Source organism: Capricornis sumatraensis, chromosome 15 (genome assembly GCF_032405125.1).
Source record: "Capricornis sumatraensis isolate serow.1 chromosome 15, serow.2, whole genome shotgun sequence".
In the NCBI taxonomy this organism is placed as follows: domain Eukaryota; kingdom Metazoa; phylum Chordata; class Mammalia; order Artiodactyla; family Bovidae; genus Capricornis; species Capricornis sumatraensis.
Genome location: NC_091083.1, coordinates 55,638,119 through 55,665,213, shown reverse-complemented (window position 1 = coordinate 55,665,213; position 27,095 = coordinate 55,638,119). Strand labels below are relative to the sequence as shown.

General features: G+C 45.1%; 2 protein-coding genes and 5 non-coding genes across 8 annotated transcripts; 6 read left to right on the top strand and 1 right to left on the bottom strand.

The window, feature by feature from the left end:
- The first annotated feature begins 10,282 nt into the window (after positions 1-10,282).
- On the top strand, positions 10,283-15,577 carry NOP56 (NOP56 ribonucleoprotein). The gene is made up of 12 exons (XM_068987259.1): positions 10,283-10,326; positions 10,480-10,569; positions 10,934-11,048; positions 11,655-11,816; positions 11,968-12,166; positions 12,506-12,693; positions 12,775-12,926; positions 13,113-13,213; positions 13,581-13,729; positions 13,950-14,071; positions 14,257-14,391; positions 15,143-15,577. The coding sequence occupies exons 1-12, from the start codon at positions 10,324-10,326 to the stop codon at positions 15,515-15,517; spliced, it is 1,791 nt and encodes a 596-aa protein (XP_068843360.1). The 5' UTR covers positions 10,283-10,323; the 3' UTR covers positions 15,518-15,577.
- On the top strand, positions 11,422-11,493 carry LOC138091931 (small nucleolar RNA SNORD110). The gene has a single exon (XR_011145962.1). It is a non-coding gene; the product is annotated as a small nucleolar RNA SNORD110 (small nucleolar RNA).
- LOC138091920 (small nucleolar RNA SNORA51) lies at positions 12,254-12,389 on the top strand. Its single transcript, XR_011145952.1, has one exon. It is a non-coding gene; the product is annotated as a small nucleolar RNA SNORA51 (small nucleolar RNA).
- LOC138091928 (small nucleolar RNA SNORD86) lies at positions 13,277-13,362 on the top strand. Its single transcript, XR_011145959.1, has one exon. It is a non-coding gene; the product is annotated as a small nucleolar RNA SNORD86 (small nucleolar RNA).
- LOC138091915 (small nucleolar RNA SNORD56) lies at positions 13,788-13,858 on the top strand. The gene has a single exon (XR_011145947.1). It is a non-coding gene; the product is annotated as a small nucleolar RNA SNORD56 (small nucleolar RNA).
- Positions 14,117-14,187, top strand: LOC138091914 (small nucleolar RNA SNORD57). Its single transcript, XR_011145946.1, has one exon. It is a non-coding gene; the product is annotated as a small nucleolar RNA SNORD57 (small nucleolar RNA).
- A 57-nt stretch (positions 15,578-15,634) lies between the features above and the next one.
- IDH3B (isocitrate dehydrogenase (NAD(+)) 3 non-catalytic subunit beta) lies at positions 15,635-20,517 on the bottom strand. 2 transcript variants are annotated; one of them, XM_068987107.1, is made up of 12 exons: positions 20,469-20,517; positions 20,271-20,351; positions 20,058-20,156; positions 19,845-19,965; positions 18,006-18,066; positions 17,796-17,928; positions 17,558-17,691; positions 17,363-17,465; positions 17,136-17,282; positions 16,816-16,910; positions 16,648-16,708; positions 15,635-16,025 (listed from the first exon to the last, which is right to left on the bottom strand). In XM_068987107.1, the coding sequence occupies exons 1-12, from the start codon at positions 20,502-20,504 to the stop codon at positions 15,939-15,941; spliced, it is 1,158 nt and encodes a 385-aa protein (XP_068843208.1). In that variant the 5' UTR covers positions 20,505-20,517; the 3' UTR covers positions 15,635-15,938. The 2 variants fall into 2 exon arrangements, with proteins under 2 accessions (XP_068843208.1, XP_068843209.1); XM_068987108.1 differs by having other exon boundaries at positions 15,637-15,737.
- Between the last annotated feature and the right edge of the window lie 6,578 nt (positions 20,518-27,095).

Genomic DNA, 27,095 nt, shown 5'->3' with positions numbered 1-27,095 from the left:
ATGAAACTAGAACATTCTCTAACACCACATACAAAAATAAACTCAAAATAGATTAAAGACCTAAATGTAAGACCAGATACTATAAAACCCCTAAAGGAAAACATAGGCAAAATACTCTTTAACATAAACCACAGCAATAGTTTTTTGGGTTCATCTCCTAGAGTAATGCAAACAGAAGCAGAAATACACAAATGGGACCTAAGTAAGCTTAAAAGCTTTTGCATAACAGGGGAAACCATAAACAAAACAAAAAGATAACCTACAGAATGGGAGAAAATGTTTGCAAACAATGCAGTCAGCAACAGATTAATTTCCAAAATACCAAAACAGTTCATACAGCTCAATATCAAGAAAAAAAGAAAAAAACTATTTAACCAAAAAATGGGCAGAAGACTTAAGTAGACATTTCTCCGAAAATGACATACAGATGACCAATAGGCACATGAAAAGATGTGCCATCACTAATTATTACAGAAATGCAAATCAAAATTACAATGAGGTATCACCTCACACTTGTCAGAATGACCATTATCAAAAAGTCTACAAATAATAAGTGATGGAGAGAGTATAGAGAAAAAGGAACCCTCCTGAAATATTTTTGGGAATATAAACTGGTGCAGCCACTATGAAGAGGTTCCTTTAAAAACTAAAGAGTTACCATATGACCAAGCAATTCCACTCTTGGGCATGTATTCAGAAAAGACAAAAACTCTAATTCCAAAAGGTACATGAACCTCACTGTTCATAGCAGCACTGTTTTCAACAGCCAAGATACAGAAGCAACCTAAAGGTCTATCAACAGATAAATGGATATAAAGATATGGTAGGGACTTACCTGGTAGTCCAATAGCTAAGACTCCATGCTCTCAATACAAGGAGCCAGTACACACACACACATATATCTATCTATCTATCTATCTATCTATCTATCTATATATATATATATAATGGAATATTACTCAGCCATAAAAAATGAAATAATGCCATTTGCAGTAACATGGATGGACCTAGAGATTATCACCCTAAGACAGAGAAAGACAAGTATCATATTATTATATCATTTATATGTGAAATCAAAAATGATTATGCAAATAAACTTCCTCTTTATGAAACAAGACTCACAGACATAGAAAACAAATTTATAATTACAAAGGAGAAGGGGGGATAAATTAGAAGTTTGCAATTAACAGATAAGTTGTTGCTGTTCAGTTGCTAAGTTGTGTCTGGTTCTTTGCAACCCCATGGTCTGTAGCACCTCAGGCTTCTCTTGTCCTTCACTATCTCCACGAGTTTGCGCAGATTCATGTCCATTGAATCAGTGATGCCATCCAACCATCTCATTCTCTGTCATCCCCTTCTCCTCCTGCCCTCAATCTTTCCCAGCATCAGGGTTTTTTCCAATGAGTCGGCTCTTCGCATCAGGTGGCCAAAGTATTGGAGCCTCAGATACACAGTGCTATAAACAAGAATCTACTGTATAGCACAGGAGACTATATTCAACATCTTCTAATAAAACTCTAGTGGAAAAGAATCTGAAATACATATATATATAACTGAATCACTTTGCCATATACCTGAAACCTTACGTCAAGGTTTTATACTGTCACCTTGCTTACTTAACTTATATGCAGAGTACATCATGAGAAACGCTGGACTGGAAGAAGCACAAGCTGGAATCAAGATTGCCAGGAGAAATATCAATAACCTCAGATATGCAGATGACACCACCCTTATGGCAGAAAGTGAAGAGGAACTAAAAAGCCTCTTGATGAAAGTGAAAGAGGAGAGTGAAAAAGTTGGTTTAAAGCTCAACATTCAGAAAACTAAGATCATGGCATCCGGTCACATCACTCCATGGGAAATAGATGGAGAAACAGTGGAAACAGTGTCAGACTTTATTTTTGGGGGCTCCAAAATCACTCCAGATGGTGATTGCAGCCATGAAATTAAAAGACACTTACTCCTTGGAAGAAAAGTTATGACCAACCTAGATAGCATATTCAAAAGCAGAGACATTACTCTGCCGACTAAGGTCCGTCTAGTCAAGGCTATGGTTTTTCCAGTAGTCATGTATGGATGTGAGAATTGGACTGTGAAGAAAGCTGAGTGCCGAAGAATTGATGCTTTTGAACTGTGGTGTTAGAGAAGACTCTTGAGAGTCCCTTGGACTGCAAGGAGATCCAACCAGACCATTCTGAAGGAGATCAGTCCTGGGATTTCTTTGGAAGGAATGATGCTAAAGCTGTAACTCCAGTACTTTGGCCACCTCATGTGAAGAGTTGACTCATTGGAAAAGACTTTGATGCTGGGAGGGATTGGAGGCAGGAGGAGAAGGGGACGATCGAGGATGAGATGGCTGGATGGCATCACTGACTCAATGGACACAAGTCTGAGTGAACTCTGGGAGTTGGTGATGGACAGGGAGGCCTGGCGTGCTGCAACTTGTGGGGTCGCAAAGAGTCGGACACGACTGAGCGACTAAACTCAACACAACAATGTAAATCAACTATACCTCAATAAAAAAGAAAAAATACGTTACTAAAAAATTAAAAATAAAGTGATCTTAGGTTACTAGTGCCTCTAAGAAAAAGGAGGACAAAGAAACAAAAAACAGCACAAATACAAAGCATATATGATACTAGAAATAAATCAAAATATATCAGGAATTAACCTAAGGACCAGAGAAGGCAATGGCAACCCACTCCAGTACTCTTGCCTGGAAAATCCTGTGGATGGAGGAGCCTGGTGGGCTGCTGTCTATGGGGTCGCAGAGTCAGACACGATTGAAGCAACGCAGCAGCAGCAACCTAAGGACAGGTGCACAGAGACCTCCAGATTCTGCTGTGAAGATTCAACAAGCTGACACATATAAGACTAAGTGCCAAGCATTAGACTAAGTTCTCAATAAGTAACAGATAACTTTTACCCAGTATTCCTAAATGATCTTTCTAGAAGGCTTCCCATTCTTATGTGTCTCTGTAAAGAAATGCTGCAAATATGTATAAATCGTTACCAAAGAATGTTGCAGGGTTTATTTGGCCTGGGAATTGCCAGACGCCTTTGAAATTTGATGAGAAAAATTCAGGAAATGAGTGTTAAGTGCTGCCATCCTGTGGTTGTTTCATGTAATTTCCTTTCCTGAAGCTCTGCCTCGTCCTTTGAACTTAAATAGCACATTCATTTCCGTAAGTCCCCATTAACACTGCTCAGAGTAAAACCTCCGGCTTAATTACACCAAAATGACACAGTGAGCCATACACCAGGCTAAATAAAAAGAGGAAGAGATGCTGCAGTGTATTATCCTTCCCAATGGGTGAACACAGAGACAAGAAAGGCCCACATGGCTTTTTAAAGCTGAGCCTGGAGCACACCTGGCAAGCCAGTAGCCTCCTTCAGACCTGCTGCCATTTCCTCAGCTGGAACTCGGTGGGAAATGTTTTGCACATCACCTCCAAACTAATCCGCTATCAAACACTGCTTTATGGAGAGTAAGAGTCATCAGGCCCAAGCCCCTCACCCTGGCCTTCATTCAAGGCTTCATACATTCTAGATCTTTCATGTTAGATCCTTCAGTCTTTTGTCCAACTACCGAGCAGGATGAATCTCTTACACCTCCAGGAGTTTCTTCTCTCTGGATTGGCTTTCAACTCTTTCCACCCTCCATCTCTAAATGACCTACACACCCTTCTGTGAATATCTAAACTACCTCCTGCCCCTGAAATCTTCCTCAGGAACCCTGGTCAGCCTCCCACACTGCTACATCTTAGCACATGGGTAGTGAAGTCTCTGAATGAAGAGGCCATGGGTTCGTACTATCACTGCTTTCATCATCCTTCCACGTCTCTGCTCGAAATGTTGCCCCTCCACTGAGGGACTCAATGCTACCTTCCTTAACATGTACCAACATCAATGGTACCAAGTATGTACTACATATTTACTTGATTTCCTGTCTCCTAGGATGTAAACTCCACAGTGGCAGGGACTTGACTTTGTATACTACTGTACCCCCAGCATCTACAAAGATATTTGGCGTACAATGGGCACATAAAAACCTTTTTTTTTTTTTCTTCTAAGGAATGGAAAAACTGATTCTGTAGCTTCTTGAACATCATTACAGCTGATACCTCATCCACAAAAGATGTTCGATCACATAGTCTTCAAGACGCCCACTAGCTCAAAACATAGCTATGTTCTCAGGGGCCCAAGAAAGACCAGTTGAATTACATGACTTAGTTAGGTTTCTGGGAAGATGAACAGATGCAGCTTTAGGCTCATTTCTCCAAGCACCCTCCCACCAGTTCAAGCTTCCTGTCTGTGAGGTGTCTGCAAACTACAATGAGTCCCTGGGCCTCACACACATAAAATGATGCCAGCTGTCATGGCCACACCAGCACTTAAAGAGCGAACTAGGTGGATACTGACAGAAGCTGGAACAATACAATCAGGATAGTAAATCTGAGATGAGGAAGTACAACAGCTTAGAGACCCCAAAACTGTTTTGATCAATAGCATCTTGCCTCCTCATCCAAAAAGTACAGTCCTTCCCAGTACGAAATCGAATGCTACCAGGCAGTAATGGGTGGCTGGGGGTTTTCTCAGAGAAACAGGAAATAATGTTTAGAAAGCAGCAATGGAAAGCAAGGAGGAGCTTTAATACCTTCACCCTTTAATACCCATCTAAACAACGTGTGGGTCCTTGAAGCAATCATAATGAAAACTAGAATAAACTTGATTTGAATTATAAGTATTGCATGCCAAATTAGTGAATACAGCTAAAGAAGTATCTAGAAAGAAATGCATATTGAAGGAGAAATCTTTAAACCAAAGAACAAACTTCCATATTAAGAAACAAAACAGCAAAATAAAGCCATCAAGTAGAAGGAAATAATAAATACAAGAATAAAAGTTAAAAAAAATACACATACAATAGAATCAACAAAATCTAAACTTCAATGTTTGAAAAGGAAAATAAAATTAACTTTTGAGAATGATGAAAATAAGGTAAAAATAAATATTAAGGATAAAAAAGATCACAGCTATATATGCTACACAAAACATAAAAAAATCTATTCAAATCTATACTAAAAAATGTGAAAGCACAGATGAAATGCTTTATTTTTCTTGGGCTCCAAAATCACAGCAGATGGTGACTGCAGCTATGAAATTAAGACGCTTGCTCCTTGAAAGAAAAGCTATGACCAACCTAGACAGCACACTAAAAAGCAGAGGCATTACTTTGCCTACAAAGGTCCGTATATTCAAAGCTATGGTTTTGCAGTAGTCCTGTATAGATGTGAGTTGGACCATAAAAAAGGCTGAGTGCTGAAGTATTGATTTTGGACTGTGGTGTCAGAAAAGACTTTTTAAAGTCCCTTGGACAGCAAGGAGATCAAACCAGTCAATCCTGAATATTCATTGGAAGGACTGATGCTGAAACTAAAGCTCCGATACCCACCTAATGCGAAGAGCCGACTCACTGGAAAAGACCCTGATGCTGGGAAAGACTGAAGGCAGAAGGGGACAACAGAGGATGAAATGGATGGCATCACCAACTCAATGGACAAGAGTTTGAGCAAACTCAGGAGATAGTAAAAGACAGGAAATCCTGGTGTGCTGCAGTCAATGGGGTCATGAAGAGTCAGACACGACTAACAACAAAATATATGAAATGAACAAATTCCCAGAAAACTAACAAAAATGGTACAAGAAAGTAGAAATCCTGAACAATTTGTGACCATTATAAATTTGAATTATTTAAAATATGTTTTCAAGGTCTCCTCTTTGTGCTTGGTGTTTTGCTGGTTTATTACAAGGGTACAAGCCCGGATTTCTTTTTATCCTGTTTGAGATGCATTCCCGTACCTTTTGGCTCAGTGTTTTTCATCAGTTCTTGGGAAACTACATCCACCAGCTATTCAAATATTGTTCCTCCTGATGACGGTTAATTTTATGTTGTCAACTCAACTAGACTAAGGGACTCCCAGACAGCTGGTAAAACACTGTTTCTAGTTGTGTTTGTGAGGGTGTTCCTGGAAGAGATTAGCATCTGAGTTGGTGAACTGAGTAAAGCAGATGGCCCTCCCAAACATGGACGGTCATCAACCAATTCACTGAGAATAAGAACAGAACAAAAAAGTGAAGGAAGGGCAAATTAGTTCTATCTCTGCTTGAGCTGAGACATCCATTTCCTCCTGTCCCTCGGACACTCTGGGTTCTTAGGCTTTCAGTATCAGACTTGGGCCTACATCAGCTGCCCTCAACCCCATTCTTAGGCCTTTGGGTTCAAACTGAGTTAACATCATCAGTTTCCCTGGTTCTCCTGCCCACAGATGGCAGACTGAGAAACTTCCTGGCCTCCACAAACATGTGAGCCATTTCCTATAATAAATTCCCTCTTATCTATATCTATGTACTTGCATGCTAAGTCGCTTCAGTCACATCTGACTCTTTGTGACCCTATAGACTGTAGCCAGCCAGGCTCCTATGCCCATGGGATTATCCAGGCAAGAATACTGGAGTGGGTTGCCATGCCCTCCTCCAGGGGATCTTCCCGATCCTTTGATCCTCCAGAGATCAAACCCGCTATTTCCTGCACTACAGGCAAATTCTTCACCCCATTCTGAGCCACTAGGGAAGCCCCATTCATTTTATCCATAGCTATATCCTATTGCTTCTGTTTCTCTGAAGAGAACCCTCACTAAAATCCTTCCTGCTTTCTGGGCTAAACTTATTCCACATCTCCTAACCGCTCTTTCACCTCTTTATCTTTGTTGCATTCTCAATAAATTATTTGGTTAGATCTTCCAATTCACTAACACTCTCTTAAACCATGCCTAATCTGCTAATGAGTCAATGCATTTCTTTTAAATTTCAACAAGTTTTTCATTTCTACAAATATTATCTGTTCACTTCTGCCATGTTCCCCAAACATGGCACAGATGAAACTGCCTACCTCCAAGAACAGGGACAGCCATATGACCCTGAAAACGCCCAATCTCATCAGATCTCAGAATAGGGACTAGCAATCCTTTTGCATAAATTGTCAGATAATAAAGATTTGAGACTTCGTGGGCCACATTAGTCTCTGCCACACACACCCCCCAAAATTAAAACCCTTTAAAAACGCAAAAATCATTCTTAGCTCTGAGGTCCTACAAAAATAAGCCACAAGCCAGATTTAGTCCCCAGGGTCATGGTTTGCTGACCCCTGCTTTAGAGGTCCCACACTCAACCCAATGCAATGGTCAGTGCATCAGAGGAAGGCTTACAGAGCATTCATGAGGAGTGAGTTGCCATTCCCTTCTCCAGGGGATCTTCCCAACCCAGGAACCCAGATCTCTTGCATTGCAGGCAGATTCTTTACTGTCTGAGACACCAGGGATGTCCTTCATGAGCAAAGGGTTAGGATAAAAGTTCCTCTGGTAATAAGCATGGTCCTCCCAGCCTATACATGGCAGACAGGTGACCCCAAAGACCACAAATGCCTCAGTGAGGAGTATTTCCACCAATAGAGGCTGACATAAGAAGATACAGCTCAGAGATTTCAAGTATTTGGCTAAGATCAGTGTGGCTCAGAGGACAAAAGTGTACAGGTGCAGGGACCAGTCCAAAGCAGCCATTTTATAGCAGGGATTGATGGTGTCCCAAGACACAGCACCAGATCCTAAGCACAGAGAACTGAGAAATGCCCCCTCTTCCCCTGCAACTAGGATATAAGAGTGCTCCCACAAACCCCACTGCCATTTTGAAAAGACCTGAAGAAGACAGAGGAAACCTGAAAGATTCTTAGCAACCCTGTTTAAATAAAAAAAAAAAAAACAACTAAGATACCAATAACTGGCAGGTTTACATACTGAACCTATTTTCCAGGTTTCAACATTTAATCAGTAAACTGTCTATCTACTGCCACTGGAAGTTGAAAAACAGAATGCGTAACTATTTTACCATGTGAAACGAAACTCAGTTTTAGAAGTGCTCTGTCTATGTGTGTAAGTTAATGTTAGAAATGAATCAGAGTAGCTGGGTTTATAAAAATTGGGGTTTTAGTAGATTTTATGAGAAGTGATGGGAGAACTGGGACTCAACTGAGAATAGGTAAAATGAAATACTGTGATAAAAAATTATCACTATTCACTGTTAAAGGGGATTAAAAAAAAAAGTCCACTAATATTCGTTGAGTTCCTCCTACATGCCAGGTACCACACCTGTATCACACCTGGCCTATGTTCAGTAAAATGTTTGTTTTAAGTAGCAGTAAATATGAATCAGAGTCAGCAAACCTGGGTTCAGATCTGCGCTCTGCTGCTTACAACACGACCTTAAGTTAATCACCCAACTTTCCTAAGCTTATCTAATTATGGGCTTCCCTGGTGGGTCAGAGGTTAAAGCATCTGCCTGCAATGTGGGAGACCTGGGTTCGATACCTGGGTCGGGAAGATCCCCTGGAGAAGGAAATGGCAACCCACTCCAGTATCCTTGCCTGGAGAATCCCATGGACGGAGGAGCCTGGTGGGCTACAGTCCCCGGGTCGCAGCTGAGCTACTTCACTTTCACTTATCTAATTATAAGCTTTTCTACCTCACTAGCTGAAGTGCACTTTTCTTCAGCTACCCCTCTAAGTTAGCAAACTGCTTTAACACAGTTCCTTTATAACCAGAGGACTCAAATCTATCTAAAGCCATGAGGTAAACTTTCAGCTCAGTGACTCTCAGGCTTCTAGTACATAATCCACAGAAATGTCCATATACATAACATATATGTGGTGTATATATATGTATATATTTGTTTAAAAAAAATTTTACAAATCAATACTCCTTACTCTATATGATAGACTATTATTTCCTTATTTTTTCATCCTACTTTTTTAATGCTGGCCAAGACTGTCTAAATTAATTCTGCAAACCAATTAATGGATTCCAACTTCTCCTCTGAAATTCCCTACTTTAGTAGACAAGCACCTGTAACCCCAGGAATATTTAGGATTAAGTATAGAAGTAATCAAGTAAATCAGTCATAGCATTAATATGTTCCAATACATTTTGGAAACTTCTATTTAATTTGGCATTTATAATGCTTTAACATTCTCATGTAACAGATTAATTTTGCAATTCCATTTTAAAACATGAGATGGAGTAACTGATCCAATTCCGTTTTAAAAACATGAGATGGGAGTCTGAACTCATGATTGTAAGTGGATACAGGCAAAAAAATGTAAGCACATACGTAAGCAATATTAAGACTATGATATTTTAAGATTTATGATTAAATTTAATCTACCAGATTTTAAGAGCTCAGTACTTGAAAATACCTTGAATTTATAAATGCACGCTAGTTGTGGGAATTTTAAGTTGTAAAAATCCCCTTAAGATGATTTATTTTTAAATTTACCAACATATATATACCATTTTGGGGTAACCAGGTTTTGGACTTGTAACTCAGACATTATTAAAGCAAAAGTATCAATAATTTCACAACAGTCTCCTGAGTGCCTTAAAGCTGCCCAGAGGACACGACAGCAGCTCCCGTTCACTTGGAACTAACAGGGTACTAAGAAGTTGGGCAGTGCACCAGGGCGAGTGACACTTGGCCCCGCAAAAGGAAGGTTCTGCCGAAGCAGGGAACAATAAACTGAACTGGAAAAAGATGGGAATCATCTTTCTTTCCTACTTCAGCGCCTGAAGCCTTTATTTTTAAAAATAAAACTGAAAAGCACCAAGTCAGCAATGGGAATCACGACTTCAAAGTCCGCGCCAGTGCCTCAGGCCCAGCTTCCGCCCCAGTGGTGAGGAAAGCCAGCGCAGAACCCTGGCCCGGCAGAGGGTAGACCCCTATTGCTGGGTGGGGACGCAGGGGGTCCTGGTATCCTGGGGGTTTGGGCGGGGCCTAGGTCCTGAGATGCCTAGCGCTGTGGAGACTGGGCTCCGCAACAGTTTCTGCTCTGAAGTGTGGCCGCGATCAGTGCGGGGGCCTCCAGCCCGGATCCCACCAAGCTCTGCTGCCTGTAATTTACAGCATGAAAACAAGAGTGAATGAACCAGAAAAGCGCGCCTTTCCAAACCGTTTTGCAGCCTGCAGGGCCCATTCCGGCCGGCGCGTACCAAGCAACCATGCCGCAGCAGAGACCGGAAAAGGCCGACTTGCCGGCGCTCGCGCCCCTGTCCCCGCCTGAGGGCCGTACCACCCCGGGCGACCCCTCCCGAGGAAAGGGATGGTACCGTCCCCGGCCTCTGATTGGCCGACGAGGCGGGGGCGTGGCCTCCGGAGCCTGGTTCCGCGCGCCAGAGCGCGCTCGCCGTAGTGCGAGCCGGACCAGGAGCGAGCGCCATGGTGAGGAGTGGTTGTAGGGTGCGGGCGAGGTAGAGGCCGTGGTTTAGGCCTGGGTTTGGGCTGGAGCGTGGGCCGGGACCAGGGCCTTCCCCGGGGACGGGGCTGGGCAAACGTGAGATAAGCGCTTACTCTGGTGTCCGGCTCCCTTTTCAGGTGCTGCTGCACGTGCTTTTCGAGCACGCGGTCGGCTACGCGCTTCTGGCGCTGAAGGAGGTGGAGGAGATCAGCCTTCTGCTGCCGCAGGTGGGTGGACATAGTGGGCTAGCCGGCGGCTCCGCAGCCCCTCTGGCCGCGCGGGCCCCAGCATGCACCGCGCGCTCCCACGTGGCCGGCCGCGCGTTGGGAGGTGCGCTGGGCCTGACATTTCCAAAGTAGGTGGTCCTTACTTGCATTCGTGATTAGAATTGCGTTAGAAGCATTAAAAAGTAAGCTTCCCAGATTCCACCCCGTACCGATGAAGCGGAACCGGGATTTAGGACCCATGATCTGTCCAATTTTAGTGTTCGATTGGTCCTAAAAGTGCTTTCAGGTCCGAGAGCTGCTGCTGCTTTACTGCCCCCTAGAGGCAAGAGGGAGGGAAGAATATCACTCATCTTTCTCCCCCCAGGTGGAGGAGTGCGTGCTGAACCTTGGCAAATTCCACAACATCGTTCGTCTTGTGGCCTTTTGTCCCTTTTCCTCGTCCCAAGTTGCCTTGGAAAATGCCAACGCTGTGTCTGAAGGTGAGTTGGCCACTAAATATTGTAGAGAGATGAGCCGAGATGTAGTTCTTTCTACTGTTACCCTTTAACAACCTAGGATGTACGCTTTATTTCTTGTAGGCACTGTAGTAATGATTTTTAAGTGAAATCAGGCTGGGGTTGAGGGGCTGGTATAATGGTAGATCCAGTCAAATGTGGTTCTCTGCTAGTTTGTTCAGTTGATTGCAAAGGGCAATTTTGATGCCAAAAGCCTGGAGGAAGTTTTAGTCCCAGAGGGCAGATCTGGTACTAAATACATCCATTGTGCTCCAGGGTGTGTTTCAAGCTTTCAGTAATATATTTTACACTTAGGTTATGGGGCCTGAGTTCTGTTCTCCTATGGTTGATGCTGGCTTTGCAGTGATGACTTGAGTCTGTCAATCCCCTGAGTGAGTGTAATCACTGATGTCTCCATGTCTCTGAGCAAAGCCTCTGAGTAAGAGGAGGGCTCTAGGCACAGGCCATCTTAGCACGCTCTGCAAGACCAGTGTAAGATCAGTCTCACTGAGCAGTTGAGGTGACAAGATCCCTTTTTACGATTTAAACGTCCTTCAGCATGTTAATGGGAGCTCTGTTCTTTGCCTTGAGGTGTTGTTCATGAGGACCTCCGCCTGCTCTTGGAGACTCACCTGCCACCCAAAAAGAAGAAAGTACTTCTGGGGGTTGGGGACCCCAAGATAGGTGCGGCTATACAAGAGGAGTTAGGGTACAACTGCCAGACTGGAGGTGTCATAGCCGAGATCCTTCGAGGTGAGACAGTTTTGAAATCTGGAGCTGGTGGTGGGGCAGTGGTTCTGGAAACCTAGCAGGTTGCTTTTTAGAAGCCGCTGCTTGTCTGGTGCCTGTGCATGCAGGTACTAGCTCAGAGCCTTTCCTTACTCACAGTCTCACCCTCTTCTAGGGGTTCGTCTGCACTTCCACAACCTGGTGAAAGGTCTGACCGATTTGTCTGCTTGTAAAGCCCAACTGGGGCTAGGACACAGCTATTCTCGTGCCAAAGTTAAGTTTAATGTGAACCGAGTGGACAATATGATTATCCAGTCTATTAGCCTCCTGGACCAGCTGGATAAGGATATCAATACCTTCTCCATGCGTGTCAGGTAAAGTGCAGGGGTGACCTGAGAAACAAGGTCTTGGGTCTGTGGGTTAGCTAATTTTGAATCCTGAAATCAGGACTGGTAGAGCTGGACCTCCTGATGCTTACCACAGGCTGTGTTCGTACACTGACTGTATAGAAAGAGGAGGCAGAGTAAACCCACCCCATATACACCTCAGCCCAGGCAGGCCCTTTACCTGGTCTGTATTGTGAATGGGGAGACATGGAGGTTTTTGGATCTGATTTGTTCCTATTTCCTCCAGGCATAAAGTAGATGTGGAGAGGGCTGAGTGTAGCTTTGACGCATGGCAGCTGGGCCAGGGAGTGATTGTGTTCTTTGCAGGGAGTGGTATGGGTATCACTTTCCTGAGCTGGTAAAGATCATCAATGACAATGCTACGTACTGCCGCCTTGCTCAGTTCATTGGAAACCGGAAGGAGCTTAATGAAGAAAAGTTGGAGAAGCTGGAGGAGCTGACAATGGATGCAGCCAAGGCTAAGTCTATTTTGGATGCCTCGCGGTCTTCCATGGGTCAGTACAGAGCCTAGCAGTGAAAATAAGGTATGGGGCTCTGAATATTGGGCTTCTGCATTCATACTTGATGTTCTTTAGGCATGGACATATCAGCCATTGACTTGATAAACATCGAGAGCTTCTCCAGTCGTGTGGTGTCTTTGTCAGAGTACCGCCAAAGTCTACACACTTACCTGCGATCCAAGATGAGCCAAGTAGCCCCCAGCCTGTCTGCCCTAATTGGGGAAGCGGTGCGTCATGGGAAACCAAAAGATGGGGGATTATGGGATTACCATCTATAGTCATCATATTGTTGTTGTATTTCATGAGCTATCATATCTTCCCCGGTTGAACTTGATGGGGAGGAGGTTGAAGCACGTTATGCAGTTGGTACATTGGCAATTCCAGCTTCTTTGACTCCTTGACTCTTTCTCTAGGTAGGTGCACGTCTCATTGCTCACGCTGGCAGTCTCACCAATCTGGCCAAGTATCCAGCATCCACAGTGCAGATCCTTGGGGCTGAAAAGGCCCTGTTCAGGTACCAGTGAGGGCACCTGCTCACACTCAGGTGCCACTTCTGGTGCCCACTTGCTTGTTTGGGGATCACAGTGATGGTTGACCAGGGCTCCCTGACCTATACAGGCCTCTGCTATGGGGGTGATGGCCAGTCCTGGTGTCTGAGTGATTCCCTGGGCCCAGCAAAGGGACCAAGTTTCCAGGTCAGCGACATTGGATGCCTTCCCTCTGCCTCTGGGAGTGGTGGGTTGGCATGAGGTGGGGTAGAAACCCAACCTGGCCTGAGGCTCACTCTGGAAACTGCGGGGAAAGGGAAGGGAGGCACTGTCTTAGCTAACACCGTTGAAATTTCTGATCTTAAAAGTCTCCGCTGAATATTCTTCTCCCAGAGCCTTGAAGACAAGGGGTAACACCCCAAAGTACGGACTCATTTTCCACTCTACCTTCATTGGTCGAGCAGCTGCCAAGAACAAAGGTCGCATCTCCCGATACCTGGCAAACAAATGCAGTATTGCCTCACGAATTGATTGCTTCTCTGGTATGAGTTGGGCAGTGGGCAGTTGGGAGGGTGGGGAGGCTGACTACCCTAGCAGCTTCTACAATGATGGCAGTATTTTTCGTCAACAGCAGTTCACCTAGTGAGTGTTGATACTTTGGGTCTGAGTAAAGCTGAGGGTAGAGGGAACACTGGAGGTTGAACTAATAGTTTGTCCTTCTAGGGGCTGATGTGCTTTGTTTACTTATATAAACACATCCAGAGGTGCCCACCAGTGTTTTTGGGGAGAAGCTTCGAGAACAAGTTGAGGAGCGGCTGTCCTTCTATGAGACTGGAGAGATTCCCCGAAAGAATCTGGATGTCATGAAGGAGGCAATGGTTCAGGTCAGTTTGGGTCGGGTTGGGTCAGGTAGAATAAGAGCTGGGTGTTGGAGGTGATGAACTGTCTTAACCTGACCATGTAGAGTGGAGGCAAAAAACTGATTTAATGAGCCTGATCCAACAAAACCATGAGAGAGACCTGGGGAACCAGAAGTCTTCGAGCCTTTTCAGCATCTTTCTTTGGCCAGGCAGAGGAAGCGGCTGCTGAGATCACTAGGAAGCTCGAGAAACAGGAGAAGAAACGCTTGAAGAAGGAAAAGAAAAGGCTGGCTGCAATTGCCCTGGCTTCTTCAGAAAATAGCAGTGCCCCGGAGGAGTGTGAGGTCAGTAGTAAACTGTCAGCCCTCAGCCCTAGGTAAAGATCTTAGGTTGTAGGACAGAAAGCAGCAGAACAGAGAATATAGCATCTCAAGTCAGGGTCTAGAGTACATGCTTTTGGATTGAAATAAAGACTTGACGTATCAAAATCTACCTCTTGATTCTATAGGAAGGAGATAGGTGCTGAGAAAACTTGAATATTCAAGAGCCCAGAGAGCTGGTCTGTAGCAACACCTGTTCATTCCCTGGGCAAGTGTGTTCTGCCTCTGCTGCCTTCCAGGAGTTCTTAACCAGGGGTAGTGCAGACTGCTCTGCTTGTTCTCAGAAGTATCTAGAGATGACAGCATCTCATACTGGGAATGAGGAACAGGGAGGGCTCCAATGTGCTGCTGTGGTCGAATCAGTCTCCCTAGGATTGTCAGCAGTGCCGGTGTCTCAGGGTCCCCTCTGGAACTTGGCATCGTGATTCTTTTTTGTGACCAGCATGGTGAGGTTTTTCTGTAAATTCCCTAAGGATAATTGTGTGTTCTACCTTTTAAGTGATGGGGGGCGGGGACGGGTTACCTTTGATTTGACATGGATTTCCAAAGCTAGAGCCATTTCATTAAAAATCATCCCAGAAACACTGGGCAGTTTTAATGCCATTTTCACTAGTTTTTGTTCCCTGAGTACTTAACAGCTGGAATTCTAACATGAGTATGTGTACATAAAACAGATGACACTACTTCATGCCCATTTTTCCCTTTCTGCCATCAGGAGACAAGTGAAAGACCCAAAAAGAAGAAAAAGCAAAAGCCCCAGGAGGCTCTTCAGGAGAATGGAGTGGAAGACCCATCTGTCTCTTTTTCCAAACCCAAGAAAAAGAAATCTTTTTCCAAGGAAGAGCTAGTTAGTAGTGATCTTGAAGAGACAGCTGGTACTGGAAGTCTTCCCAAGAGGAAGAAATCTTTTCCCAAAGAGGAACCAGTTACTGACCCTGATGAGTCAGAAAACAAGAGAGTCCCCAAGAAAAAGCGGAAATTGTCTTCCAAGGAGGAGCCACTCAGCAGTGGACCTGAAGAGGCTGCTGCCAGCAAGAGCAGTGGCTCCAAAAAAAAGAAAAAGCTCCGAAAGCTATCCCAGGAAAGTTAGAATGGACATCTTCCTAGTGGGGCATAACTTAACAGAGGCATTCCCCATCCCATCCCCTAGAGCCCAATAAAAATAAAAACAAATTCACAAGAGTCATACCATGTTTTATTGGATACCTTAACATGGGTGTGGGTGGGACCTATGGGTTGGACAGGGCACCAATGACAGCCTCAGTGAAGTCTTGGCAGGTGGCATAACCACCCATGTCAGAAGTTCGAACCTGTAGGGGAGAATTGTTATCATCCCTGTGGCCTGGGCCCCATCCCTAACCCCCCACCACCTAACTATTCCCTAAGGAAGCCAGCTCCCGACAACCTAGGCTCTGCCCAGGTTTATTGTCTAGAGGTATAGGGCTCTTCTCTGGTCCACAGTACTGAAGGGAGGTGTATGGTCCTTGTGAGGTTGGAGGGAATAAAGGGCTCTAGCCCCCATAGGGGTGCAGGTGGCCGATGACAGACTTGATGAAGTCGGTTGTGGTGCTGTAGCCGCCCATGTCTCGAGTCCGTACCTACAGCCACCACCGGCAATAACCGTGGTGAAGAAGAGAAGAGAGCCCATGAAGGTGAGGGGCAGGGCAATGTGATGGAAATGGAATCCAAAGAGGGTGACAAGGCCAGGAAAACAAGATGCGATGCAGCAGAGATGCAAGGAGGCAGCCAAGTTTGGAAAAGTACAAACCTGTGTTCTGTCTTTTGAGGGCCCAGAGCCACTATTCCTGCTCTGCTGCAGCCTCAGCAGGTTAAGAAGCTCAGCATGAGTGAGATGGGAAATGCAAGTCAGACCGAAGGAAGATACCTAACTGCAGGGGAGTGGCAGATAAGGATAGGCTTCGAGGTGTGGAGAAGGTGGTGCCTCATCCTGTCAGCTATCTCCCTCTGCTCCTCCATCTCCCCCCACGCTAGATAGGAAGCTACAAGATCTGCCAGTGGATGAAGAGGAAATAGCAGATGGGAAACCAGGAGGCAAAGATGACCAAGAGAATGAGACAGCCAAGAGAAGAGAAATGAACAGCCCTGACAGGATTTGGGAAAGAGCAGAGGCTCTGGGGACCTGGAGGGAAAGGAGGCCCCAACTCAGGTTCCCAGAAATTAGTGCCAAGACCCTAAACCCCACAGCCTTTCTAAACTCACCTTGCCAACTTTAATCACCTTCTTCACTGCCTCTGCAATCATGTTGGAGTGATGCTCGAGACTGCCAATGTGGACAGAAACTAAATTACCCCCACGTCGTCTTCCTGATTTCCCCCACCCATGCTCCCCAAACCACCCAGCCACCATCCTAGCCTGGCAGTGACCTACTTGAGATGCCGCAACATGTTGGAAGCTGACAGCAGCATGGCTGTGGGGTTGGCTATATTCCTGCCCACTGCCTGGGCAAATGGATGCCGGGCACCCTGTGGACAGATGAGCAGGCCAGAGTCACTAGCAGCAGACATTCTGCAGAATCTGAGGTCAGGGAAGGGTATTACATGAGAGGTCAGGCCAGGAACACTGAGAAGATGCAAGGGTTGGGGGGACAAGAGCAGGCCAGGGGGATGCACTGGAGGAGAGCTGTCGGGGATATGCAGTCAGATGAAGGGCACACACAAGAGGGCTGAGGGAGGAGGTCCCTCACTCACCGTCTCAAACACTGCGTACTCTGCACTGTAGCTCTCACCAGGGACCACACCAGCTCCCCCAACCAGGCCGGCAGCCAGATTGTCAATAATGTTCCCATAGAGATTGGGCATCACCAGCACATCAAACTGGTAAGGATTCTGCACCAGCTGGGGGTATGGAGCAAAGACATGAATCCAAGCCCTTGCCTTGCTTCTCACTGAGAACAGAGACACTGGGAGTGCCTTACCTGCATGCAGCAGTTGTCTATGATCATTTTCTCAAACTTGATCTTGGGATACAGTTCAGCAACTTCCTCACAGCACTGCAGGAACAACCCATCCCCCAGTTTCCTGTTCATGGGCCAAAGGGAACAGATTCAGCTGGGAGAGTGCTGGGGGCTACCTTCCCAGGACCCTACCCCATGCAAAGTTATGTCCCTCACATGATATTGGCCTTGTGGACAGCCGTGACCTTGCCCCGCCCCTTCTTAGTGGCATAGTCAAAGGCGAACTTTGCAATCCGCTGTGATTTAGTTCGAGTGACAATCTTCAAGCACTCAATCACACCCCTCGCACTCTGCATAAGAGAGAAGCAGCTGGGTGACACTGGAAAGAAGCGAAGAAGGAGCTAGGCCTCTCTCCCCTCTTCACGCCTGCTCCCCACAGTTGCTAGGACCTCACCTCGTGTTCCAGAGAACTGTACTCCCCTTCTGTCTGCTCTCGAATAATCACCAAATCTAGATTGTTGTGCCGAGTCTTGTACCCAGGAAGTGACTTCACATGGACTACATTGGCAAACAAGTCCAACTTCCGCCTGGGGATAGGGCAGAGCCATAAATACTGTGCCTGGTGCCCCAGTATCCCACTCACCAACAGCCTCCCATCACCTACCTCAGCCTCATATCATAGGAGGCTAGCTCCCCTTTATACTCCATTGGGGTGTGGATCTTTCCTGCATAAACAAAGCAGAGGTTGGGAGGAGAGAATCAAGCACAGGTCAAGTTCAAGGAAACCTGGAGTGGTGTCCCCTCGGTGACATAATGCAACCCAGACTCCCACCTCACACTCCCAAATAAGTGACCCTTAAATGTCTCTGGAGGCAAGGGGCAAACAAGAATAATGTAGTTAAAACCAGAAACATTTGGTCCACTGTTTCATTTCTAGTCACCAGATGTATGCTGAAACTTCAAAATGACCTAAGAGGAGAACAGAAAAAAATTTTTCTCATGTTCTCAAAGGGCCTGGATTAAATAGGTTGAGAAACAACTTAGATCTGTGACCCTTCTTGATGTTTCTGTGTCTACATATGTGACATCTTTTCAACCAACACATATTATGTGCCAGGCACTACGAATACCAACCAAATAACAACACAAACTCCTGTCTTCAAGGGGCAAACAATGCACTGGGAGAAGGAAGTTAATAGGAAGGACATGATAAATACCATGGGAGAGGTATTACCAACGTGCCCAGGAGCACAGAGAAGGGATGCACAGAGGGATCTGGCAGTACCAGGAAGCATCACAGAACATCTGGCACTTCAGCCAGACCTTAGTTTGAGTGAGTGTACCAGCTTAAATAGTGATCCCCAAAATGATATGTCCATGTTTTAACCCCCAGAACCTGTAAATGTGACCTAATTTAAGACAGTGTCTGCAGAGATAGTAAGTAAAGGATCTTGAGATGGATTCCCACGGGATCTTTGTAGGTTCTAAACCCAGTAACAAGTCCTTATACAAGAAAAGAAGGAGAAACAGATATACAGACACAGAGTGGAGAAAACCAGATCCAGACAGAGGCAGAGACTGAAGTGACACACCTACAAGGCAAGAAACACTGAGGAATGCCAGTAGCTCCCAGAAGCCACCAGAGAAGCTGGGAGAGGCTAGGGAAGGTTCCCCTCAAGTCTGTAGGTGAAGCTCTGCCAACACCGTAATTTTGGGATTCTGCCTCCAGAACTGGAAAGAATAAAATTTCTCTTACTTTAAGCCACCAAGTTTATAGTAATGTGTGGCACCACTCAGAAACTAATACAGTGAGTAAGGAAGATTCTGACAGGAGGAACCAAAAGGAGCCAAAAGGAGAACACTGTGGGCAGCAGGAACAGCAAAAGTCAAGACAATACACATTATCTGGAAACTAACACAGTCTGGAGTGACCAAAGAACAGAACACATGTTGCATAAACAAAGGCAGAAAAACTCATAATGAACTTACTTTCCTACCCTACGGCTGGGACTGGCAAAGTCACGGTGGACTTTCCAAGAGAAGAGCTGTAAAGGATGGACTGTAGGGGCAGAACTGAAAGCCAAAAAGTCTAATGAGGCAGTTACAGTAGGAAAGCAGAAGGAAAGACAGAAAAGAGGCAGCTAGAAATAGCCTTTCTGAGACAAAATTAACAAGACTTGAGGACCATTTCCCTAGAGAAGGAAATGGCAACCCACTCCAGTATTCTTGCCTGGAAAATTCCATGGACAGAAGAGTCTGGCGAGCTACAGTCCAAGCAAAGAGTCTGACGGGACTGAGCACGATGACCCACGAGGTAGCCCCACGACAGACTACAAATTCATAAAGCCTTCCTGCATAGAGCATGAGGCACATGATCCCTCAGCTCCTGGGTTTCCAACTGGGTTCCCACTGATGGTTACCAATCAGTGGTGAGAACTCATAAGAGTTAATGTATCGGTGTGTGCTGAGGGAAGCTTAATGAGCATTTATTCGGCACACATACCAATGATGGCCACTTTGTTCTCCTTCATGGAACTCAGCACCTGCTCCAGCTTCTCCTCAGATGCCATATTCTGCACCTCGCTCAGGTGATGCTCCTGGAACTCCACTGGGACAGAGGCAGCCTTCAAGAACAGTGCCAAACATCGCAGGATCAGAACTGAGTAAGTCCTTTCCGACTCAAGCAATCGTCCCCATCACGCCCCAGACCACTAACCTTGAACACCTCCTTGACAGCGTGCATCAGCTCAGGCCCCACGCCGTCTCCTGGCAGCATAGTCACGGGAAAGGCGCCCTCCACCCTGACGTCCTCGCCCTGCGAGCAGGGGCAGCAGAGCTAGAGCTGGGGCGAGGAAAGGGGTTCTGGGGCGGGGTGGAGGGCATGGCCAGGAGAGGAGATGTCCGAGACCGGAGCCGGGCCTGCGCTTACCTGGGTCCGCGAGGAGGCTTGCGCCACGGCTGAGGTACACAGGCTCCTCCATGCTCCGGGATTCGGAGCGGCGACCAGTGCCTGCAACAGACACACAAGCCTTTAAAGTCGGATCTGGGCGCCTCAGGCCCCGAGTACTTCTGTGAGTCCGGTACAAACCCCCCGCCCTCCCGCCTGCCCTTGGGTCCCGGGCCTCACTCGGGTCAGCCAGCGGACGCGGCTGAGGGCAGCCATGTCATTCGCAGGAAGTCGCGGATAAGTGACGCCGGAAGCTGGAGCGGCCCGGGGTCCCTATTTCCGGCCCGGCAGGGATGTTGGGCGGTACCCCTTATTTCCTCCAACCAAAACAGCTAACTCGGTGGTTTTCCTCCGCTGGCATCCTCTTGGGCTCACCTCTTCCGGTACCCCCTGATGCGGCAGAGAGCTGCTTTGTCTATTGCTTTACTTTCAGTCACCGTATTTATGTTGAAACTTGAAAATAATATTAAAAGCGAATATGAGGTTTCATTTCTATCAAACGGGGACCTAAGTTTAATAGCAAGTTGAAAAACAATACTGGAGAGTATGTCTTATATGTTTTTGTGTCCTCGTATTTGTTATTCTTTTCATCAATTCTCACTGAACAATCGTGTGTCCGACACTGAAGACGTTAATGAACACCGCACAATGCATAGAAGAAGGTGTGTGTGCGCCTGGCTTCTTCAGTCTCCGAGCCTGCGCAGTTATCAATCTGTATTAATCAAGTTTCCTCGTTGTTTTTTCCTAGGTGATCTTATTCTTTGCTCTGACTTTTGTTTTCTAATAGTGTGGCCCAGGATTGAACTCCCCTGAGCAGGTTAGTAATTAGAGACAAATTATCTCAATCTAGTGTGACCCTAAAAGGAAAATTCAGACCGATTTTCTAAATTTCAGTCACATGCCTAAAGCACCTGACCCAAGTGGACATGGAGCACTTGTTAAAAATGCAGACTTAGGTCACTCCAGACTTGCTGAATCTAAATTTCAGGATTGGGTCCCCAGAAAGCATATTCAACAGGCTCCTTCAGATGATACACGCAAATTTAAGAACCACTAACTAGGTTGTCTGTGATTTATGTACCTAATCCTTCCAAAAACGTGCAAGGCATTCTCCCAGCCCAAGGGAAAGAATGCAGTGGTTCCAATCTTGGGGACCAAGAACAGGCTTTGTGCCTTTTCTTTGCATTCCTTTAGGCAGGGCATTCTCTACTGTTGTGAGGTGAAAAGATTTAAATTAGAAAATAAATGTGTAAGAAACTTGAACACATGAAAAGTTCTGTGTCAATAAAAGGCTGTTAATAACATAGCTAATTGATATTATAATTGATAATATAATTATCAATGTTAATATTAATGTGACAAACTCCTCCATCTGCAGAATCAAAACCAGAGAGGACCATCTTGCCTTCATAGACTCCCTAGTCCCAAGTTACACAAATGGCTCTTGCCATTTGCCACCATTTTTTTTTCTTCCAAACATTGCTCTTTCTAGTAGAGAAAAAGTGGGAGATTTACAATTTCTCAAAGCTATGTTTTCCCTTACTTTATGAAATTGAGTGCGGGAAAGGAGATGTGCCATCTTAGTCTAATCTCTGATAATCTAATTTTCATCCCAGAAATATTAATTTCCTTGAGAGCAACTACATTATTTCCATACCTAAATTCTGCACAAATCTGAGCCCAGTCTGACAAACAACATCTGCTCATGATTTCAAGCTGTGTGGCTGTCAAAAGAGTGAAAGGAACTGATTAATGGTACCAAATGACTCAGGCCAAGGAAATGTGATCATCACTGTTCCAGGTCATTGTATTCTGGTGAGTTTGGTGAGCTCTCCTGGACTTTGAGTTCTTATTAAGGCATCTCTTACTGATACTACCTGAGAATAGGGAAGTTCAGTCTGGACCCTTGAATAGTTCCCTAACCAGACTCTAGGACAAGTGAGAGAAGTTAAACCATCTTGTTCCTTTGAGTTGTTATGAAGCATATATTAGTGTTCAGTGTGATGCTGGATGATTTGAATGTCACTTTCCTAGGCCTATAAATACTCCAGTTCCAGGGTCCTAACCAGAGCTCCAGGTATCCATCAGTAGAAATCAGTACCATGAACCTGGATGGGGAAAATTTTTTTAAAAAATCCCTTCTTTATTCTCAATGACCTTTAACTGAAACTTAGTGTTTGCTATCATTACGAATGTAAAGTGAGGGACTGCCCTGGTGGTCCAGTGGTTAAGACTCTGCCTTGCAATTCAGAGGACATGGATTTGATCACTGGTTGGAAAACTAAGATCTCACATGTGCAGAGGAACTAAGCCCACCACCACAACTACTGAACCTGCGCTCTCCAGAGTCCAAGCACCACAACTAGAGAAAGATCCTGCATGCCACAACTAAGACCTGGCTCAGCCAAATAAATAAATGTATTTTTTAAATGAATTTAAAGTGATAGTGTAGTGCTATTTGTAGTACCCTTGATTTTATCACTAATAAGAATTATAATTCATGCTGCATTTAATTTGTCACAGTTATCTTGAAATATTATTTACTCTGATCACTACTTTAATATTATTTGACCTAATGTGTGGAGAAGGCAATGGCAACCCACTCCAGTACTCTTGCCTGGAAAACCCCATGGATGGAGGAACCTGGTAGGCTGCAGTCCATGGGGTTGAGAAGAGTCGGACACGACTGAGTGACTTCACTTTCACTTTTCACTTTGATGCATTGGAGAAGGAAATGGCAACCCACTCCAGTGTTCTTGCCTGGAGGATCCCAGGGATGGTGGAGCCTGGTGGGCTGCAGTCTATGGGGTCGCACAGTCGGACACGACTGAAGCAACTTAGCAGTAGCAGCAGCAGCAGACCTAATGTGAGATTTGGTTATTTAATGCATGAATAAAGCATCATGCATAGCACTATGTTAAAAGGTTTCATTAATATTATTATTAACATAAATGAGTTTTATTTATAATCCTATTTGTTTTAGTGTATGTATTTAGAATCCTTTCCTAAGAAGAAGACAAGGGATGGAGCTCAGCAAGATATAACCTCAGCTGGAGTCTACCTTAGCTTATTCTAAGGAGCCCTGGAGCAGGAATGATGTCTCAGGGTTGTCCCAGTTTGAAGTAAGGCTTAATAACTGCTTCAGCCCTGCATTGCCTAATCTTCCAGGCCTCTTTGGCTCTTGGAGGCTCCATTGGCCACAGACAACCCTCCTAGAGAAAGGGGTAGTTGTGAGCAGTTAATGACCAACACCTGAAGCAGCTAGGGGACTGGATATATCAGTTGGCAAAGAAAAGCTGGACAAGGCAGCTACTATTCTGTGGAGATGAGAATGACCATGGTTCCAGAGAGGAGAACAGACATGTGTGAGGAGATGAGGTACAGTAAGGAGTAGTGAGTAAGACCGGTTCAAGTTCTAGGGCTAAGAGAAATGAAGAGGGATTAATGAGCAATGCTGAGGACCCTGTTGGTATGGTGACCATGAATTTATCATGTTATGATTATGTGTGATTTCATGAAGAAAGCCAAACTTGGGTTTATCTAAAGATGTATTTTGCCAGAGAGAGGTACAAGAGCATTGAGGGTATTGGCAAAATGGGATCAGGAGGGAAGTGAAGCCATTCAGAAGAGATCTAACGGATAGACCGGTGAAAAAAAGAACCAAAGATCCCCAAATAATCAGAGAAGACCTTATGGAATTCACTGAGCAAGTAAGATGGAAGGAGAGGAGGGTGTTTCCACCAGTTGCTTTGGAAATGGAGCAGATGCCAGTGAAAAAGAAGTACCAGATGGGACTATGGGAGTGGATCCAGAAGAGATCTTGAAAAGACTCCAGCAGAGGAGGACTCAGACCCACAGCACTGGATGGGTAATGTGTCACCATGACAGTCACCTAGGATAATGTCATCAGCAGAAGCAGGAAAAAGGCTGGGATCCAGGTTCTAGAGTATGCTCTTGGCAAGCAGGAGACACCAAGAGGTCAGAGACGGCAGAGAATAAGAAGGGTGATTTCAGTGAGAAGAGCCCCCCAAAATAGAACTTATTTTTTCCTGTTAATTTTTTTTAATTGATGGGAAATTATTTTACAATGTTGTGTTGGTTTCTGCCATACAACAACACAAATCAGTCATAATTTTATATATATATATATATATATATATATATACACACACACATACATACATACATATCCCCTCCCTCTGGAACCTCCATTCCCACCCCCTATCCCACCCACCGAGGTCTTCACAGAGCACCAGGCTGGGCTTCTTGTGTTACAAAGCAACTTCCCACTAATTATCTGTTTCACGCATGATAGTGTATGTATGTCAATGCTGATTTCTCAATTCATTTCACTCTCGCCTTCCCCTGCTGAGTCCACAACTCCATTCTTTACCAGGTTCACCAGTACCATTTTTCTAGATTCCATGTATATGTGTTTCTATATGATACTTGTTTTTCTCTTTCTGATTTATTTCACGCTGTGGACTTCCCTGGTGGCTCAGACGATAAAGCGTCTGTCTACAATGCAGGAGACCTGGGTTCGAGCCCTGGGTTGGGAAGATCCCCTGGAGAAGGAAATGGCAATCCACTCCAGTACTATTGCCTGGAAAATCCCATGGACAGAGGAGCCTGGCAGGCTGCAGTCTATGGGGTCACAAAGAGTCAGATATGACTGAGAGACTTCACTTCATAAAAGGCTCTAGGTTCATCTACCTCACTACAACTGACTCAAATTTGTTTCCTTTTATGGCTCAGTAATATTCTTTTGTATATATGTAGGACATATTCTTTATCCACTCATCTGTTGATGGACATCTAGATTACTTCCATGTGCTTTGGCTGTTGTAAATATTGCTGCAATGAACATTGGGGTACATGTGATTTTTAGGATTGTGGTTTTCTCAGAGCCTCCCAGGTGGTGCTGTGGTAAAGAAGTGAAGTGAAGTCACTCAGTCGTGTCTAACTCTTTGCAACCCTCCATCCATGGGATTTTCCAGGCAAGTGTACTGGAGTGGGTTGCCATTTCCTTCTCCAGGGGATCTTCCCAAGCCAGGGATCGAACCCGAGACTCCCACATTGTGGTAAAGAACCTGCCTGCCAATGCAGGAGATGTAAAAAGAGGTGGGTTCGATCCCTGGGTTGGGAAGATCCCCTGGACAAGAAAAAGGCAACCCACTCCAGTATTCTTGCCTGGAGAATCCTGTGGACAGAAGAGCCTAGCGGACTACAGTCGATGGGGTCTCAAAGAGTCAGACACAACTGAAGTGACTTAGCATGCAGCAAGGTATATGAAAAAGTGAAAAGGGCTTTCCTAGTAGATCAGACTGTAAAGAATCTGCCTACAATGCAGGAGACCTGGGTTCGATCGCTCAGTTGGGAAGATCCCCTGGGGGAGGAAATGGCCACCCACTCTAGTATTCTTGTTTGGCGAATTCCATAGACAGAGGAGACTGGCAGACTATGGTCCATGGAAGGTGGCTCAGTCGGTAATGAATCTGCCTGCATTGCAGCATACCCAGGTTTAATCCCTGGAACGGGAATATCCCCTATAGAAGAAAACGGCAAACCACTCCAGTATTCTTGCCTGGGAAATCTCTTGGACAGAGGACAGAGGAGCCTTGTGGGCTACAGACTTTGGAGTCGCAAGAGTCAGACTTAGAGATTAAACAACCAAACCACCACCAGGTTATATGCCCAATAGTGGAATTGCTAGAGTATATGATAGATTTATTCCTAGTTTTTAAAGGAATCTCAATACTGTTTTCTATAATGGCTGTATCAGTTTACATTCCCACCAACAGTGCAAAAATTTCCTTTTTCTCCACATTTTCGCCAATATTTGTTGTTTGTAGAATTTTTTGATGATGGCCATTCTGACTGATGTGATGTGGTACTTCTTGGTAGTTTTGATTTGCATTTCTCTAATAATGAGCAATGTTGAGCATCTTTTTCATGTGTTTATTGGCCATCTGTATGCCTTCTTTGGAGAAATGTCTGTTTCGATCATCTGCCCGCTTTTTGAATGGATTGTTTATCTGAAATGGAGCTGTGTGAGCTGCTTATGTATTTTGGAAATTAATCCTCTGTCCGTTGTTTCATTTGCTATTATTTTCTCCTATTCTGAGGGTTGTCTTTTCATCTTGTTTATAATTTCCTTTGCTGTGCAAAAGCTTTTCAATTTTCAGTTCAGTTCAGGCACTCAGTCGTGTCCAACTCTTTGTGACCCCATGAATCTCAGCACGCCAGGCCTCCCTGTCCATTACCAACTCCCGGAGTTCACTCAGACTCACATCCATCGAGTCAGAGATGCCATCCAGCCATCTCATCCTCTGTCATCCTCTTTTCCTCCTGCCCCCAATCCTTCCCAGCATCAGAGCCTTTTCCAATGAGTCAACTCTTCTCATGAGGTGTCCAAAGTACTGGAGTTTCAGCTTTAGCATCATTCCTTCCAAAGAAATCCCAGGACTGATCTCCTTCAGAATGGACTGGTTGGATCTCCTTGCAGTCCAAGGGACTCTCAAGAGTCTTCTCCAACACCACAGTTCAAAAGCAACAATTCTTCGGCACTCAGCCTTCTTCACAGTCCAACTCTCACATCCATACGTGACCACTGGCAAAACCATAGCCTTGACTAGATGGACCTTTGTTGGCAAAGTAATGTCTCTGCTTTTGAATATGCTATGTAGGTTGGTCATAACTTTTCTTCCAAGTAGTAAGCGTCTTTTAATTTCATGGCTGCAATCACCATCTGCAGTGATTTTGGAGCCCCCCCAAAAATAAAGTCTGACACTGTTTTCACTGTTTCCC